Raw genomic sequence first — 19,833 nt, forward strand, 5'->3', positions numbered from 1 at the left:
TAATCCTGAATAGGAACACACCAGATAGGAGGTAATGTTGCAACATTTTGTTCTAGATCTCCACTTGCATCTTCGAAAGGCAAAATGCAGAATAGGCCTTCACAAAATTTCCTTTCAATATGGTCAAAAAGAAAAGACTACATGTTCAACAAGATGAGTCATTCATCTGACTTTTTTGGGTTGCTTCCAGACAGCCAGATCCTAGCACTATCAGTTAAAAAACAGAATGACTGTCTAGACTGCCTTCCCAACCTGTTAGATTATTTGAATGGTGCACAGTGAACACGAAAAAACTCACCTGGAAGCAGACCTAGTTTCTTAAAGATTGCCAAATAAGGCATCTAATTACCTTTGGGTCCTGGGAATCCCATCTGTCCTTGTGGTCCAGGTGGGCCTGGAATGGTTCCATAAACTGTAGAAAATAACCAAAATCAGCATTTCTAGATATCTATAAATATAAACAAGATTACTATTTATGCAAGTATTTCAAAAACAATTACTTTATGAGTTAAGTGCCTTAAGCCCTTTCAGGCAAGGATCTCTGATGCCAAATCAAAGTGAGCAATTCAAGTTTTCTCAGATACTGTGTCATAAATCCTCTTTAAAAGGCCCAGAAATCAAATTTATGACAAACATTTACTTCCACCATTCACAGTTATACTACTCGTAGATAAAGATAAAATAAAGATATACTGCAGATGCAGGTAAATAAAAAAAACAGCATGTGGAAATGGTATGTAAAAGGCTCAAGCAAATTAGACATTATTAATTACCTTTGAAGAAATCCATGAGGTCTGCTGTGATATTGCCATAGGATGCAAATACTTTGCTAACACCTGGGATACCAGGTGGCCCAGGAGGTCCAGGTGGGCCTTGTACAGCATAAGTCATCATATCCTGAAGGAGCCCTCGGCCTGGGAAGTAAATTTGTTTTTTTTTGTTTTATTTTTTTTTAATTCATTAATCTGCGTGCTGCCTATTCAAGTATGTCTGGGTAGCTGATATACTTGAATAGGTATATATAACACACAGGATTCTAAAACCACATTAAGACTGAATGGAAAAACCTTTAAAACACTAAAGCTGTAAAACAGCTTGGGTAAAGGGACAAATTTTAAGACTTATCCTAAACTAATAAGGATGGAGCCAGCCTCAGATCTGATGGTAATCAAAGCAGCAATTTGTTCCACAATATAGGTACCTCTATGGAAAAAAATGGACTTTCCTGTTGATGAGTTTGTGATGGGACATGCAAAAGATGCCCCATTGAAGACCTAACATTCAGGGTGGGCTGTACAGATGTAGATGATCCTGCAGATGACTGGAGCCTAAGATATATAAGGCTTTGTATACTAAAGCGGGTTCTTTGAATTTGACTCACAAAACAAATGGCAACGAATGAAGCTGTTTCAATAGAGGGATGATGTGGCATTTCCCTGAGATTCCACTTAACAAACTGCTGATTCACATCCAAACTCGTAACACATCCAGTCTTGTAAAGTAAGATAAAATTAATGAGAATTATCATTGCTCCCCTAAAAAATTGCATTCACCTCTTGGTCATAATTTTGGGTGATATTATAAGAGACTGCACTAAAGTATACATGCACATGGGGGTCTTTAAATCTCTAGCAAAAGATTCAATGAAAGGTTAAATCATTGCACTGCATACACAGACACCAGCTGATGCCAGATACTAAGTCTTAACGCAACACTTGGTATGGTGAGTTTCCAAAACAATCATAAGAAGTACATATATTACATCAAATTGGCTCCTGCTGCTGTTATCATCCTAGAGCTAACAATTTAGAATTGTGCTCTTCAGACAGTTTCCATAGAAATAAAACAATCCATTCCAATTCTTGCAATCCTGTAATCCTTTGTTTGCTTTTTAAGCTAGGTAGTTAATGCTAAGCATTAGCTTAGAACTGGGCCAGGGATCCCCGCGGCATAACTGCAACCCTCTCAGAAATTATGTAAAGCTTTGGAAATGACATTAGATGTAAAAAAGTGCAACATTCCCCCATGAAGTCTACAATTTGGATGCCACACAATGGCTGTTCGATCCTGCTCCATTACTCACAACCTTATTCATAAGGTTTCAAAATCTATCCCTATTTAGCTTATGTCATGTAAGAAATAATATTCCACTGTTGGAGCTCGTGCTTGGTCAATGTTAGGTCTTGGTTTTAATTTCTTGAGGCACTTAATCACTGCTGCATTCTCAATGTGGGATATAATTTTATAACACGAACCGTGAGTTTTATCCTGTTATAGGTTCTATTGAAAACAACCCTCTGTTGTGTGGTGACTGCTTGAAAAGCCTTGTTTTTCTAATCTAATCACCTGAACCTGCCCTCATTTGCAGAATTAGCTTGCTGCAAACAATCCTAGGCATGGTTGTGACCATACACTTCTGAAGGTATTACATCACACCTTCATTGCATTTATTTTCATGCCATTTAGAAATGGAATGTGTTTTATAAGATAAATGTGCTATGTACTAAATTACTTTAAAAGTTCCATAGAGCATAAAGGTAAATGAAAAAAGATGACTCAGTGGAAATATACAAGATAGATTCTCAACTACTTTAGCTGAGCATTTCTCAAAAATGAAATCAGAGATGGGCAACACTTGAGGGGGATGGATGGCCACAATTCAGCATCCCAACCTCTTGAAGAAATAAATTTGTTGATTCTGTGGCATCACTTGGAAGGAATATGACCAAATATTTCCAGCCCTATTTTAGGTGTTTTAAGGATAGAAGCATCAGACTTCCTAGATGTAAACCACTCCCATTCCCATCTTTAAAAATCATCCCTGAAAGGCCAAAATCATGTTGCTAAAATCTGGCCATTCTAATCAATAATTTTTATAGTGTAAACTCTGAATGCTGGGGAATTGCAAATGGAGTACTTAGGGGGCTCCATACAATCACAGGCTACTGATCCTGAATTAAATGTTCAGGGTGGCATGAGATTTTTTTTTAAAAGGCCAATATTTAGTACAGCAGTGAGAGGCCTTTAAAAAAATGGTGTGCAGCCCCAATTCATACCATCCAAGTGTGATGGCAAACCTATGGTTTCCAACATGATTTTTAGCAGCTTCCCCCCTCCCCCCCACATGCTCCAATTAGTGGGCAAAATGTTTGGCAATCTGTGAGGCTCAGTCCACCCACTAAATTAAATCTCCCAAATGTCACAAAAGGACAGAAAAAAAGTGAAAATTTTGGGATCACTACATGCAATCTCTGAACCCATAACCAAAAACATTACCTATCAATGATTCAGTGAGACTCATTTATTTACATTTGTTATCCTCGAAACTATACCTATTTATCCAAGGATGGCACAGATGAAATAGGGGCTGTGGTGGCTCAGTGGTTAAGACGCTGAGTCAGAGGACCATTAAGGTGGTCAGCTCAGCAGTTCGAAACCTGAGAGCGTGAGCCGTGTGACGGAATGAGCTCCCGTCAACTAGTCCCAGCTCCTGCTAACCTAACAGTTCGAAAGCATGCAAATGCAAGTAGATGAATAGGTACCACTTCAGTGGGAAAAATAACAGAGACATGAAAGAAGTCCCCTCGGGCATTCCCCAGGCAACTGTGACATCACTGGCAAATCCTCTCAACATAGAAGGGCCTTGGTAGGTGCTTCTGACACACACACGCACACTCACACAAAACCAGATGAAATATGGGTATACTTACTCTGTAAGTTTTCAGACACTCTGGATGCTAATTCATTGTAATCCAGTGACCCAACGTAGGATCTCCTGTAAGATCCTTCTGCACCTATTGAACTTATTTGTGATCCTTCTCCTCCAAATGTTCCAGCATAAGATTCATCAGCCCCAAGTACTCCACCATATTCTCCATTGCTTCTGAATGAATTGCTGTTTGATCCTCCTGTGGCTAATGATGCATCATACAATAAGCCAGAACTTGTGGATCTGCCATATGTTCCTTCTGAATTTACAGAGCTTCTATAAGTTTCAGCCCTAAAGCTGCCATCTCCTCTTGGTCCAGGTGGTCCTGGAGGTCCTGGAGGTCCTCTGATGAAGCCACGTACATCATCACCTACAAATTATATGGGTGCATATTAATGGGACTGCATCAGTTAACATAGGTTCTGGCATTATACTGTTTTGCAGAATTGAAAGGGGAAGGTGGGCATATAACAGCAACAATAAAATAATCTACAGTGGTAGCAGGAGTTCAGAACTGAAACAAACTACTGTATGCAATATACTGCTTACTCTATACTGATGGAAAATCCTACTGACATATTATGGATTGTTCACAAAACATTTGGAAAGCCCTAGGTAATTGGGTAACTTCAGATGAATGATGTCCTGTGTCCTTTCTCCTGAAAGGATGTGCCATAGAAGAATAATTCGATATGTAGGGTGCTTATCAAAATTGGCAACAGCATGCAATTTACAAGACTATGAAACTGCTTATCTCAGACAGATTTTGCCAACCCATCTGCAGTGAACAGAAAATGTTTGCTGAAGCTCTCCATCTCCTGAGAAATATGACAGGAAGAAGCCTGAAAGTGAGGATTCTCTGTGGGGATTCCTCTCCTTTGAAATAACTTGTATCCCAAGATGTAGGTGGTTCCTACTCTAATGGCCTTCTGGAAGCTTGTAAAAACTTGGCTGCTCTGGAATGCCTTTAGGGCCTGATTAATGAGGAGCTGCTGGTACCAGCTGTGTAATGGTTAAACATGTAATGGTTTGGTTTTATTACATTTATTGTTTTCTTTGTGATGGCTCATTGTGAACCACCCAGAGTCCTCTAAGATTGAAGTGTCAAGAAACATCATAAATAAATACATAAGTAAATAATATATTTATTCAGTGAGTGGTAAATATTTATAGCTGGGAATATTTTAAATGATTTTCTATTATTAAGAAATCATAGTTCTATTCCACTTTGCTTCTTTAATGTTTTTATATTATTGTGGTTGGTCACAGCCAGATTTTCAGATTAGATTTGGCATTTTTGTCTATTATTAGTATTAGTATGACACTCCACTCTCAATGATTCTGGGTGGCTCACAACAATATAACAAAGACATTACAATAAAATCAAAATCAATAAAAGATAAAGGATGGCAAGTGAAGTTTCACTTTCCCTCGCCAAAGCCTAGGTGAAGAGTCAGGTCTTCACAGCTCTTCTAAACAACAGCAGAGTGGGAGCCATCCAGATCTCAGGCGAACCTCATTCCAGAGGGCAGGTGCCACTACAGAGAAGGCACACTTCTGGGGTCCCAAGAGATGATATTGTTTAACTGAAGGAACTTGGAGCATACCAACCCTGCAGGATTGAATTGGACAGGCAGGTGTTATGGGAGACAGGGAGTCCCACAAGTAACCAGGCCTTAAGCCACGTAATATTTATCATCTCTGTTTGGAGGACAGTGAATCTGAAATTAAAATTGAACTGATTTTTTATGTTCTCTATCAAGAATTCAGAGCAATACAAACCACTTGTATTGGCAAGGTCTTGAAAATGAATATCAAGAAGAAGGAATACTTCTAGGCCAGTGTACATATGAGCAAGATGGAGAACCATTACAGGTGTTTTAAGTCTTGGTACTTCAACATTTCGGAAGATAAAACTACTTTTTGTGTATTTTCCTTCATTACTCTTGAAATACTCTCAAGGACTTCTAGCATGAAAATAGTGGATTATGATTCTTTTTCTTCTTTTAGCAGACAACTGAAAAAGCATTCCACAGAGTGGAATTAAGAATATTTTCCAGCTGGGGCCATGCAGAATACACATGCCTCTATAGCTTCACAGTGCATGGGTGAACTGCTGAGTGAACATTACATTTGTTTTCCTGTTCTGGTTGTACATCATTTCTGTATCTAGGTTTATAAAGGAAAAGCTTCAAACACTGGAATCCTTAAAAGATGAGGATGTGTGATGTACTACAAGTTCCATAATATATTGGTATTTATGTTGCTGTATGTGATGGAATGTGTCCCTGAGGAGGGGGGTGATGTGATGGATCTCGGAGCTGAGAAGGAGAGAGCACATTCCAGGGAGATAAACGTTCTCACAGTGTTGAGAGCATTGGGAGGCCAGCCAAGAAAGTTAGGTTGGCCACGCCTTAGAGTCCAGGGAGTATTTTTCCTTTAGAGCAGTCAGGATACCTTTAGTCTGGAAAGATTTTGTATAGGGTAGGGTAGGAATAATAAAGAAAATAGAGTACAACTGTGGCTCAGCATGGTTCTTGCCCATTTTCCTGACACTGTATTATTGTATTCATGTTAAAATCATACTTTCCTATCTTAAAAGATAATAGATAAATAAGGAAATGAATAAATATTAATTAATTAAATCTATGTTTTTAAACAAAGCAGATTAAACAGAGTAATCCAGGCTTCTCAGCATTCCATGAAAAATAATTAGACCCCATGGCATCTGCAATTTAGTTTTGAACCTTGTGTTCCCCTGCTGTTCAGTGTGTTAATCTGTCATTTAATGTTCATTGTTTATTTCTTTAATGCTCTCTTGCAGGCCACAAAGAGAAAGTTTTAATAACTAAATTTAGAAAGAATGCAATTGCCATAAAAGACTGTAGTTTTAAACCCCAAAGAACTCTGAGATCAGTCCTGAACAATGAACCAGGATGAGGTCCAATCTTGAAATTTCAAGCAGTAAGCAAACAAAACTGCAGAAGGAGCATGTTCTTACTTGTAAGGTACTGGATTAATTCACTCCTGAACTGGTCAGTCCAAACCCCATCCTCCTGGAAGAAAACGCCAGTTCCTGAAAAACCAGGTGGTCCTGGGGGACCTTGGGGGCCTGGTGGACCGGGGGGACCAGCAGCCAAGGAATATCCCACACCTGAAGTGAAAAGAACAAACTTTTTTAGTTAATAAAGAGACAAGTTATTTTTCATGATAGTTAGAATGAGGTGGATTTAAGAATAGCAATTAGAGCTCTAAATTTTAGCTTCCATTTCTGTATTCTGCTCCTCCCATTCCCATGTTATTTCACTGACACTAACACCACAGTCTTAAAAGATAATAACTCAGAAGTAAATTCCACTGTATTCTGTGGGATTTATTATCTACTATGACTACAATCTTATTCTGGGAATATGTCCTACTGAACTCAATGAGTTTACTTCTGAGTAGGCAAGCATACCGTGCACTGCAAATGTACATCCAAACTTATCACCTTAATTTTAATCAGAGATTAGGCAGGGATTTCTTCACAATTTTATCAGAATGTAATTTTCATATAAATATTTGCTAAAAAGGCATTGAGAACCACTTTGGTGTAGTGGTTAAGGCATCAGGCTAGAAATGGGGAGACCACAAATTCTAGTCCTGCCTTAGGCATGAAACCAGCTGGGTGACCTTGGGCCAGTCATTCTCTCTCAGCCCAAGGAAGCAGGCAATGGCAAACCACTTCCGAAATCTTGCCAAGAAAACTGCAGGGACTAGTCCAAGGAGTCAAAAACTGACTTAAAGGTGCACACACAAAAATACATTAATTTTTTTCTTAAACAATGTAACCATCATTTGCATACTATTTTGTACTTGAAATGTTTTGATTCAGTCTGGAGGTGGCAGGGAAAATCAAAATGGAGTTCTACTAGTTCCATCTTAACAAAATTTCTCGGAAAAAAAGATCAGGTATCACTTGAGATAATAACTTGAAATGTTACTGTACCCCATGACAGTCATAATTCTTACAGAGGTAGATCTGCCCTAAAAACAAAGATATCAATGTAGTTCTGTTAGCAGTTTCTTACCTTTTTAAAAATTTAAGTGGAAACACAAGTAGAATTTCAGACTGATTAGTTCACTGTGCTACTTGATCATTTTAACCACTCAGATTCTATGACTATGGCCATCCCTAGATTATCTTGTCTGCCCTGTAAAGTTACAGAAAATTTTCCACTTCAGAAGGCTTATATCTCTACCATCTACCCCAATGTTTTTCAAACTTGGCAAGGTTACCATGTGTGGAATTCAACTCACAGAATTCCCTAGCTGCCTGGGGAATTCTAGTAGTTGAACTCCACACATCTTAAAGTTGCCAAGTTTGAAAACCACCGATCTAGCCAAACATAGTGTATATCAAATTTTCTTACTTTGTAGATGCGTGGAGATATCCTCTGCAGTAAGGGTGGAAACAGAGCTACCTGGTCTTCCTGGGGGACCTGGTGGCCCAGGTGGTCCTACAATGCCACTAAACTCTGAAGCTGAAATTACAAAGGAAGCAAGTAAATAACTCCAGTACCTGATTTACTTCTTTCCCTGCCCTCTTCCCCACCTCACATATGAGCACACCACTTCATACTCATTTACATATCCACCAGGGCAAAATCACTGTTGCCTATAGAGAAAAAAACCCTCTTCTGCCCCATTCAATTAGCTGTCTATAGGGCAAGGATAAACAACCTTTTGCTGCATGTATTTTTTTAAAGCGGGGGATGGTCTCAGTGATGATGCAAAGTGGATGAAGCTGTCTCACACACAAATGGGACTTTTCATTTTTTTGAAATTGGGAGGTTGGGTTTTTTTGCTGGTTTATAGTATTAGATTATTTTAGCATCTATACTGTGGTAGTCATGTGCTTCCTGACTCAGAATGATAGAACTCTGCTGCCAATTTGAGCAACTGTGCCAACAAAATTAGGCAGTCTGATCAGAAGGGTTTTGGAGTTTTTCACTTAGGGAAGTGAAGATGTAACAGAAGAATCTACTACATCATGGTAAATATTTCAGGACCTCACGTTCTTAGACTACCCCGGTGATGGGGTTATGGAGCTTGTGAGGATCTATACCAAGCTAGAAATGCCGCCTCTGATAGCAGTTTTATAGGTCGTTCACATATGTCCCTGTGCTGTTTCCATTTTCTACTCTCAAGTGAAAAATAGGCCCAAACACTCAACTTATTCTCTAGCAATCTGTTGTATGTCAATGAGGTGGAGTTGAATTTTCCGCTGCCTGCTTCAGTTAATGTAACAGAGATCTAAATGTTTGAACTTCAGAGAAAGAATCAGTGATGGCAAATTCAAGGTGGGTAACAATGGACATGTAGTTATTGTAAGCAAATCCAACAGAGGAAACCTTAATATGCCTATCCTTCAGCTGTTCATCTATGAGGATGATCTCTTAAGATGGTATGATAGGATAACAAGGCTTACCTTGAAGCAAAGTTAAGATATCACCATAAGATGTCCCAGGAGGACCAGGTGGCCCAGGAAGTCCAATACTAATTCCAGAACCTAAAATATTAATAAAAGCTGATCTGTGAAAAGATGTAAGAAAACTGGAAAGAGCCATGGTATATATTTCCTCAGAAAATCTATGCATCCCAAAGTTCATACTGATTTGATCATGGACAAAAGACACGAGTTAGTTTCAGGAGGCGATTTAGTCTTACCAAAATGATTGGGCTAAAGCTGCTTTCACATCAGGCTTTCATGATATTGAAATGTTATGGGGAATAAACAAAAATCTCAAATCCTCCCATGATTTCCCACCATCTATTCCATTTTTTTTCCTTACCATTTTTAAAACTTGCTTTGACTGCTACAGTTAGAAGCAATTGCCTAGAAGCACATTTAGACATTTGCCTCGATTTTGCCATACCTGAGGCTACCTTCCCTTGTAAGGGAAAAAACCTTTGGACTCCTTTTTTTATGTAGTTAACAATTATAGATGATTAAAATTACAAATTGTTTTAACTTTTGTAGTCATTGATGACTTTTGACATGTTTTTGTCAAATTTCTGTCCAATTATTTGTCTCGAGGTTGCAATCACCACTTCAGTTTTCTGTTTACAAGAATATATTCCAGTCAATATTCTGAAGATGCAAATCTGACCAAAATGATTTATTGAGAGAATCCATACATAACAATTTTTTATTTTGAGAGCAGCTGTACAGGCATTTGTAAACAGATTTGATGAGTCCTTCTAAAAATAACTGCCTCATGTTCTTAATTCCTGAAAAAAATTCAAATGGTCAATGCTTCCCTTTTCCCAGAGCAGTTCCGTAGACTAAAAATCAAAATCTGTCCACAACAAATGGATGGTTTAGTGCAGATGGAAATCAATGATTTTATATATTTTCTACAATTCTTCCTGTAAGCAGTAAATTACAAGAGATCCTTAAAAGATATGAGTATATTTTCACACTGATTACAACAGTGTCTCATCCAAACATAATGGCCTTTATGTTCCCACCTCCCCCCACCAAATATATGGGAAATATGGAATGCTGCATGAACATATCTTGACCAGTGCCTATTTTGCTGATCTTGCAAGCTAACTCAGAATAGTTCCCAGAACGTTGGCTAAACTAGGACAAGTCCATTATAGTGAGAGAAAGTGATACCATGACAGATAAGAGGTAGCAACAATTGGGTTGAGACATTATTACATTCCTACACAATATCTGGCAATCAACTTTTCTATTGTGATTACAATGAACAGTACAGAGCATTCAATTTATTTTTCATGGTATGTCATTGAGAAAATCACTTTGTGCAATGGAATCACTATGCGTATTATAAAGCTTGTTCTAAAAGAAATCATTACTTGTCATGTAGCTGATAACACGTCTTGTCAATAAATCATAGTCCGGTGACGCTAAGCCATCTCCTCCCAGTCCAGGTGGCCCAGGGGGACCTGGGGGACCTTGAGGTCCAATAAGATATGAACGAACCTCCTCTCCTAAGGAAAAGATTTAAAAAACATGCAATGTTTATTTTTCTGAGTTTTTGGTGTTTCCAAAACCAGCAATATTTCTGAGCAGTTTTCTGGCCATTTTTAACATGCTTTACTATTTTTCAACTTCTAGAAATGTTCTCTTCACTGATTCTAGTTTTCTGAGTTGGGACTAGACTAGTTATACATACAGTCATTTGGGGTTCTTCAGCCTGGAACAAAGGAATGTGAGATGTGATGTTCCTTTAAACTTGATGAATATGTTTTATTTTGTTCCTTATATATCCAACACTTGTGTGCATTTCCTGCTCTCTGTCTTGAGAGTTTGGTGAATACTGTAACTAATCTTTTACTGAATTTTGCTGAGCCAAATAAAAATTACTTATGTGAGCTTAACACCCATTTGGAGATTGTTTCAGCTATGGCCAAAGTCATGCTGCAGTGATTACACAGAGTTTAAAGGGAGACGCCTTCAGGAAGAGTGTCAAGACCTGGCTCCGCCCATTAGCTTGGGGATCCAAGAGTGATAGGCAGCCCTCAGGGTGGTTGGTGGCTTAAGACGCTCTCTCTGCCTTTTGGTTTCCCTCTTTTATCTTCTATGTTTTGTACTTTTTCTATTTTTACAATGCTTTTATAATTTTTATTTGTAAGCTGCCCAGAGTCACTCTTATAGTGAGATGGGTGGTGTATAAATTTAATAATAAAATAAAATAACAAAAAATATAGAGGTATATAAAATAAAGCATGGCATAGATAACATGAATACAAAAAGTTGTTCCCCTTTTTCACAGTGTAAGAATTTGTGGTCATCTACTGAAAATAAATTCAGGGAAATTCAGGACTGATAGAAAGAAGTAACACTGCACGTAATTAAACTGTGGAATTCATTGCCAGTAGTTGTAATGGCAGCAAACCTGGATAGTTTTAAAAGAAAACTGGTTCACCAAGAATCAGAATATCAAAAGCTACTGATAATGTAAGCTATTTATTACCTCCTCAATCAAAGGAAGCATGCTTTAAATACTGATTGCTGGGAAGCAAAAGAGGAAGGGGGAAATCACTCTCTTTCCAGCCTTATGGGCTTCCCCAGTGCAACCAGTTGGATACTTGTGACACAGAATGCTGGAAGAAATGGATTTATGGCCTAATCCAGCAAAGTTATTCTTATATAACCTACAATACTGGCAGCAAATAATTCAGAGACAGTCTCACTTGTATATAGCATTTTCCCCTATTTCTTTAAAATGTATGGCAATAGAAGTGAATGAACCACTTACTAGTCTTGGAGCATTTACTTACTCTGCAGCATGGCAAGAAGATTTTCGTAAAACAGTGATGAGAAGAATGAAGACCCAGAAGATGAGGAGCTTGAAGCTAGAGAAAGAAAAGTGTTAAAAAAACATAAACCATAAGTTCACAAAGAAACTAAAATACAGTACAAATATTTCCAACATATAACAAAGAAAGTATATGATAATGAGAGAGCAGGTACTTAACAATCTGGTGGAAGGGCATCAGAATGGTATCACAATCTATTCAGCAAATTAAAATCATTTCCTATTCCTGATAAACTTCCTATATGCAAAAAGGACACTGTTGGGATTCAACTAAAGGCAATGAGAAGAAGCAACCCACCCACCTTCAGTGTAGTAGCAATGCCCAAATAATTAATATATCTCATACAGACCAGTTCCATAATTTTATGTGTAAAGATGAAGAATAACTGAAGAAATGGAAACTCAGTATATAAAAATATAGGCCTTACTGGATATGTAGCTCATAACATGACGGGCCAATTCACCATAGTCCAAAGATTCGCCACCAATGGTGATTCCTGGAGATCCTGGAGGACCGGGCGGACCCTGTGGTCCAATCAGATACCGGCCCATACTATTACCTAATAAGAAAGAAAAAGCAAAGTTAAATCACTACAGAGATGGATTAATCTCTGGTTCTCTTGGAAATCTATAAGCATCATCTAGGGAAATTATAAAGGTATTTTACAGAGAGTATATATTATATATTATATACAGTATATATATGTGTGTATATTACATACAGAGTCCCCTGTTGGGGGAGATGGGCAGTGATATAAATTTAAATAATAATAATAATAGTTTCCATAGCATTCCTAATATAATTAGCTGCTACCTCAGATTCAAGAAACACCTTACTAGAATGTTTGGGGATCCAGATTCTAAGTTTGTAACATGTTGTTTTCTCTTATAAATATGGTTTATGTGGCATACAAGTACAGCTCAGCATTCCCCAACATGATGCCCTTAATATTAGACTCATCAACTCTGACTACTAGACACACTAGATAGTGTCTGTAGACATCTATAAGATCCAAAAATAAGAGGAAGACCAGTTTATCTTTTTCTCATTCACTCACTCACTCACTCACTCACTCACTCACTCACTGGAAGAACCATACAGCAAGATCAATTAAATTAATGGATCATTATCCCTGCTGTGCAATGCATGTTGTGGAAAACATTTCTGTTCTTTAAGTTACACATATCTTACAGTGAAATCTTGGCAGCTGAGGTGTAATCTGATTGCTAATTAGGAAAGGAAACATGACAAAATAATATTTTAAAAGAGAAACTTGAAAGCAAATGTCTTTTCTTGGGTATTTCTTACTTCCATGCTGGAGGAAAACTAAGCTTAACTGGTGTCTTACCTGTGGGAAGGGTAGTCTGTGACTTGGAACTTGTGAAAGTGTATGAGCCAATCCATGCTTTGTATTAAATGAGGTGGTAATAAATGTGGTAAAATTCTTTACTATACCTCTCAGACTTCAGGGATTATGTCATATTTTTAAATGTTACTGTCATGCGTATGGATGGTGAGCAGGAGGGGGCCCCTATCAAGGGGGGAAAACGCATGCATAGTTTAGAGGCTTTGAACTGTCCTTCAAAGAAACTCAGAAGAGAACCGCCTTGACTTTTGGGGTTTATCTGTCTGGATTTCCCACGCTCCTTCAGTTTGGTAGGATTTTTCTGTCTACTAGAACAGCTAATAAACACTAGAGACTAATCCCTTGTCTCAGCGTGGTTTCTTGCTTAAGTCAGGACTCCCCTCCCCATTTAAAGTTTCTTTGCAAAGAGAAAATGAACACAAGAAAGGGCAGGACTATTCAGACACAGAGGAGTGGACCATGTTAGATCTGGTTTCATCCCATCCTCATTTTCAAACATTACAGTGCATAATTTTGCCACCTCAGTCTCCAGGTCTGCCGATGTATTACATATCTATTAGGCAACTTCTGGGGCCCTTTTTTCCAGAAGAATCTGCCCATTGTACAAGTCTAGCCAGTGCTAGAGACATCCAGGGGTTGGGACCCAGAGAATGGCACTCTCAGGTTCAGCCTTCATACTTTTGAACAGCTTGCTCCCTGAGGTTGTAAACCACCACCTTTTTACTACCACCACCATCTTTAGAAAGCTGGTCACAATTGCCCTTGATCTCAGGGAATTCAATGTGGGAGATTTTCTCTGAAGACAGCTTCAAATCTTCTGAATGTTTTAGTATATGTATATTGTCAACTGCCTGGCACAGAATATATGGCCTTGTGGAAAGCCATGTCAAACCACTGTATGAACTTACTCTGTAGGTACTCAGAGACATACTGTTGGATCTCTTGCACTGAGCTAATTCCGATTCCTGGTGGTCCAGGAGGGCCTGGGGGACCTGGAGAGCCCTGAGAAGTCCTTGATCCAGCTGTAGAAAAAAGTTACTTTAATTATAGTACCCTTTGATGTTCTCCTTCCTGGAATTCCCCTACCTACCCTACCCTACCTATGGAAATAAAGGGACAAAAAGAAAACATTTACAGGGGAAAGATTTGGGTATGTAGGCATGCCAGTGCGGACCATCAGCCCTTTGTCCTTCCTTCTAGTTAACAGAATCTGATCAATTAAATGAAGCAAATCTAGGCCAGATTTGCAATGTTTATTTGGGGCAAAGAATGCAGCCTTTCTTCCACCTATGCCAGTAAGGAACATGCTCATGAATTTGAATGACTAAATCTACTGCTTATTTAGTTCACTTCTGAAGTTTCTATACAGCAAGCTTTTGTTTCAGTGCTTCCAAAACCTACATTTAAACTATTACAGCTACTGTGCTAAAATGGCCCCACCTATATTATCAAGGCATTATATAATATGACTAATCAGGGTGGTTCACTTTCAGGATAGTATTTCCTGATACTGTTGCATGGAGCTGTTATTCACATACTGTACAAACCTCTCAGAGAAATTAAAACTCAGATTGTATTTACCCTTGCAGAATCCCTTATTGTTAGGGTTACATCACATGCAAATGTGTATATTCTAAATGCGAATAAAGTAAGGGTTCCTTACCTCCTCCAGGGATTCCAGGGGCACCAGGTACACCTGCATCACCTGAAAAAGGAAGAACAAACTTGTCCATTATGTAAATCCAAAAAGTGACCCTTCAATTATATGAGACCATTATTTAGCAGGATACAACAATCTTTATTATCCTATTGAGGAAAAATAGAAGCAAAAAGGTCTTCTCAAAGGGGAATCTAAAATTATTGATATCATTTTAAACATTATTTTTAAAAAATGAACACCCAACTTCAGATGAGAATGTTCACACAGTACCAGAAGCACCAGTCTTTCTACCACCTGGAATTCAAAAGCTTGTTAAGGTGCTCTGGGGAATGAGCAGCCCCTCTTTGCCCCTCTTTGCTCCAACCTTTGTCTCCTTTAGGTCCAGGTGGCCCAGCTGGTCCAGGACGTCCAGGTGGCCCTTGGAGAGCAATGCCAGTACCTGCCAAAAGAGAGGATAAGGAATCAATGAGAACTGAAGGGGACCTGGTAATAGGGGAGGGAAGACAGTTTTCATGTAAGACATTGTATCATTATGTCATACACCTTACATGTTTTAGGGAAAGTTGCTGTTATAACAAGCACACATTTCAAAAGATACACCTCCTACACAGATATGCTCCTGAAGGTGGCAGAACAGACTAATTTCCTAATTGACTAAGCCCCAACATTTAGCAACACAGATTTGACCGTACAAACTATGGTAGATTATGACCTAATGCTTATCCTGAAGTCAGCACTGTTAAATCAGTGTGACTCATTATTATTCTGAGTAGTCATGTATAGGACTGTGTTATAAAATCCTGGAAAGGAAGGAAGATACATTTAGACTCACCTTGAGCAGAGGATCCTGGGAGACCTGGCTGACCTTGTTCACCTATGAGAAAGATGAACCATCATGTAACTTGACAATGTCTATTTTAACTGTCTTTTGGTTCCATCCAATAAGCAAAACCTAATTTTTATTACCTTTGAATCCTCGTGGGCCAGGCAACCCTGCAAATTAAAAGATCTATTAGACCTGTAATGCTTATATAGAGGGCACTCTCACAGGGTCTTTGGCTAAGGCCACTGCTATTGGCACAGATATTCTTCATCAGTTTCAATTTCCATTCTTTTTGTTGGTGTGGATGCTGCTTAAGACAGTGTGGTCTACAGGACAGACATACTTTGTGTTGCATGTATTTATGCTTGAAGATTCAGTTGCTTTGTACTAATGACTCTTGCCAAATAGCATAACATTATATTTAGATTACAGTCTGGTTCTGCCAGCCTATCAGATAGTACTAGTAAATTGAGTAGCTGCCTTATGCTGCCAAAAATCTGAGAACAACAACTCCTGAAGTTTAGCATCTAGGTGTATTCTGCAGTGTGAAATAAATCACAAAAAAATGTATTTAAAAATCTTGAAAACTGCTGTTTCTGTTTGTCCTTTATTTGTCCTTTATTTATTTAATTTATTTTCTATCCTGCCTTTATTATTTTTATAAATAACCCAAGGTGGCGAACACTCCTCCTCCTATTTTCCCCACAACAACAACCCTGTGAGGTGAGTTGGGCTGAAAGAGAGTGATGGCCCCAAGGTCACCCAGCCAGCTTTCATGCCTAAGGCGGGACTAGAACTCACTGTCTCCTGGTTGCTAGCTTGTTGGCTTAACCACTAGACCAAACTGGCTCTATTGGAGATGAGATGCACACTTAGACTCAAGGGAGCATCTGCTTAATGTGTGACAACCAAAACAGAAAAAAAGAGATACAAAAATAGTGTTAATGGCAGGATTTCATTTGTTTTACCATTTTAATGTCTCCCTCCCTCCCTCCCATATAGTTTTACATTGGTCTCATGTTCTTCAGGCTAGTAATCAGAATTGCCTTCCTGTAGCTTTAGCAACTTTGCAGCATCAACTTTCCCAGTCTAATCATTCCCTAAACCCAAGAAACAGATTTCAAATTACTCACCTTGATCTCCTTTTGGACCTGGAGGGCCAGGAGGTCCTGGTGGGCCAGCAAAGAAAGTTTCTGTGGTAAAAGAACATCATTATTTTATTTATTTATTTATTTATCAAATTTGTCACCACCCATCTCCTCCCACCGGACAGACTCTGGGCAGTTTACAATAAAATAATCACTAAAACAATAAATATATAAAATGCCTTATAAAATTATGTATCATTACTAATATAAATAAGACTAAAGTCTGGATGGCTGTGATCTTGTTCAGTCTTTGCATGGAAGGGGTACTTCAAGGCACTAGCCAACCCCAGCCATGACTGTTCTCCTCCCCGCCCCAGGCCAGGTGGCAGAGCCAGGTCTTCAAGTTTCTCCAAAAGGCCAGGAGTGATGGGGCTAGCCTCACCTCCGGGGGCAAGATGTTCCACAGGGCGGGCACTACTGCAGAGAAGGCCCGCTTATCATCTTCAGCAACAACAGCAGAGACATTAATAGACACAGGGACGGAATCCTGGTCTTTCTTTATTGGTCAGAACTCTCCTGTTCATGTAAAGTTTGCCTTACTTGTGTCAAAGTATTTATAACAGCTGTTCTAAGGTTGTATCAATTACACTTGGTGCAATATGGGAATGGGAACTTAGAAATCAAATGGAAATACCTACCTGATGTGGGCACAAAAGAACCTGGTCTCCCTGGTGGGCCTGGTAAGCCTTCTCCTAAGTCACAGAAATATTTGAATATATTAGTGGTAGTTAGTACATAAATCTCTATGAAAGGTAATTCAAGTTATCTGTTGATGAAACACAACAGAGGCATAACGGCATCAGACTGCAGCACAAGACACATTTAAGTGCACCTGGCTCTGCTCTTTTTGTGTTCATATTCTTCTTCCTTCCTTACTTTTTGATCACAGATTTCATTATTAAATTCCAGTGCTACTAGAGCAGAGAAGGCATCTACTGTGTGCTTGTGACATACTATGAATTGATTGGAATTCATGTTTGAGGTTAGCACAGTTGTTGAAAACATTGTGAAAGCACTGGTTTTGTGAAAAGATTGTTCACCTGGTGGGCCACGGGGTCCTGGCGGGCCGTCAACAGAGGCACCTGTTAAATGGGTAGAAAATAATTACTTTGGACTCATATAAAACAGTAACCATGTCTTATGCAAAGATGCTTGGGGTGATAGCAAACTATCACCCCAAACTATCACTTCTATCAGAAGTGATCAACTATCACTTCTACCAAACAGAATTTAAACTCTCACACACACACACAATCAGGCCTACAATTAATACAAAATATTAAGCAATAAAACTGTAGAACAACTAGAAAACTACTAGCTTTGGGTTTTTTTTTTCTCAGAAATAGCAAGTGAATTTATCTCTAAGATATAATGGCTCATTGTTCCATTGGAGGATGTAAAGCATGCTTCAATCTTCCCATCTAATTCCTCTTCATTTTTTAACATGATATATATAGAGCTCAGTATATATTGTACCTGGGGGTCCTGGTGGACCAGGGGGTCCAGGTGGTCCTGGTGGTCCTCTAAGGTTTGATAATGCTAGACAAAACAGGTAAGTGGAATTACTGTTTTCAATGTACAAATCAAATACTAGATATGTTTTAGAGATGAAAACAACATTAAAAAGAATCAAAACTATCTTCCCAAATCTGGTGGTCTTCAGATATATTGGACTACAGCCACAGGTGTAAACTTTTTATTCTTCCTGAGCAGCAGGCACATAAAAATGCTAATAGAAATTGAATTTCAGTCATTCTTAGTGCTATCTGGAGATTTGAGGCACACAGCACTTGAATGAAACCTGGAATGCCTCCACCACACGCACTTTGTCAAATTGGTACTTGTAGTACTCTAATGACACCACTAGTCTTGGTCAGGCAGGCAGCCTGGAAACGGCATGATCCTCTGGGGAATCAGCGGGGGTGGGGGGGAGGTGGCACATGCTTTGTCACCCCCTTCATCAAAGTTTGTAACTATGACTACAGTTTCCTAATTGCCAGGTAATATGAACAATGGGCATGTTGGCTGAAGAAAATAAGAGTTGTAGTTGACAAATCAAGTTGGAGAAGCTGAATTAAAAGCATCTCAGATAAAGCTTATCCTTTGAAGAAATGTTCACATCTTTTCCTGTATTTGGTAAATCAAACTATAAAAAGATAAACTATAATACATGCATCATTTTAGGACTTGTTCTCACTGGCACTCACCAGTTGACATATTGACACCCAAAAGTGTCCTATATATCATCTTGTGAAAGTGCTTGAAAAAATTACTTCCAGGTGCTTAAAGCATAAGACTTGGGGTAGGGACAGAGCAAGCAAGGGAAATAGGGGGTGGTCAACTCTAGTTTCAAATTCTGTATAAATTTGTACAACTTGTGCTGTGGAAATACTGTACAGCAATTCCTGTAACTTGCACTAAAGATGCCTGGAAGCTAGAATTCTTAAGATCTGACAAATGACAGTGACTAGACAGTAGGAATATGGATTCTATGGGACTTCTCAGTAGCTTTCAATACAATCAACATCTCCTTCTGGGGAGGTTGTCTCAGAAGTAAAATGGCATGTTAAAATGACAATTTCCAAAAGATGATATTTAGGATTCCTCTTTGATCCTGAGACATTTATACTTCAGGATCTGCAGACTTTCATCTTAGCCACAGGGTAAAAATGAAAATACTGTCAGTTCATCCATACATTATACTGATATGCAGTATTTCCTATCATTAAACAGTCACTGATTTGCCTTGTTCATTGTTTTGTTTTGCTTTTAAGAAATTGATCACCATAAGGA

The 19,833-nt window shown here is 38.7% G+C and overlaps 1 protein-coding gene across 1 annotated transcript in view; it reads right to left on the reverse strand.

Annotated features, from left to right (window-relative positions):
• COL17A1 (collagen type XVII alpha 1 chain) overlaps positions 1-19,833 on the reverse strand; it is a 67,634-nt gene that overhangs the window by 1,758 nt on the left and 46,043 nt on the right. The window contains exons 37-54 of the mRNA XM_063307122.1: positions 18,517-18,579; positions 18,081-18,122; positions 17,679-17,732; positions 17,026-17,085; positions 16,036-16,062; positions 15,902-15,943; positions 15,434-15,508; positions 15,073-15,114; positions 14,318-14,431; positions 12,471-12,602; positions 12,005-12,079; positions 10,577-10,711; positions 9,180-9,260; positions 8,122-8,232; positions 6,711-6,863; positions 3,711-4,079; positions 774-914; positions 350-412 (exon numbers count right to left, since the gene is read on the reverse strand). Of these exons, the coding sequence (XP_063163192.1) occupies positions 350-412; positions 774-914; positions 3,711-4,079; positions 6,711-6,863; positions 8,122-8,232; positions 9,180-9,260; positions 10,577-10,711; positions 12,005-12,079; positions 12,471-12,602; positions 14,318-14,431; positions 15,073-15,114; positions 15,434-15,508; positions 15,902-15,943; positions 16,036-16,062; positions 17,026-17,085; positions 17,679-17,732; positions 18,081-18,122; positions 18,517-18,579 (1,779 nt within the window). The remainder of the gene's footprint in view (positions 1-349; positions 413-773; positions 915-3,710; positions 4,080-6,710; positions 6,864-8,121; positions 8,233-9,179; positions 9,261-10,576; positions 10,712-12,004; positions 12,080-12,470; positions 12,603-14,317; positions 14,432-15,072; positions 15,115-15,433; positions 15,509-15,901; positions 15,944-16,035; positions 16,063-17,025; positions 17,086-17,678; positions 17,733-18,080; positions 18,123-18,516; positions 18,580-19,833) is intronic.

This window comes from Candoia aspera, chromosome 6, assembly GCF_035149785.1.
Source record: "Candoia aspera isolate rCanAsp1 chromosome 6, rCanAsp1.hap2, whole genome shotgun sequence".
Taxonomy (NCBI): Eukaryota; Metazoa; Chordata; class Lepidosauria; order Squamata; family Boidae; genus Candoia; species Candoia aspera.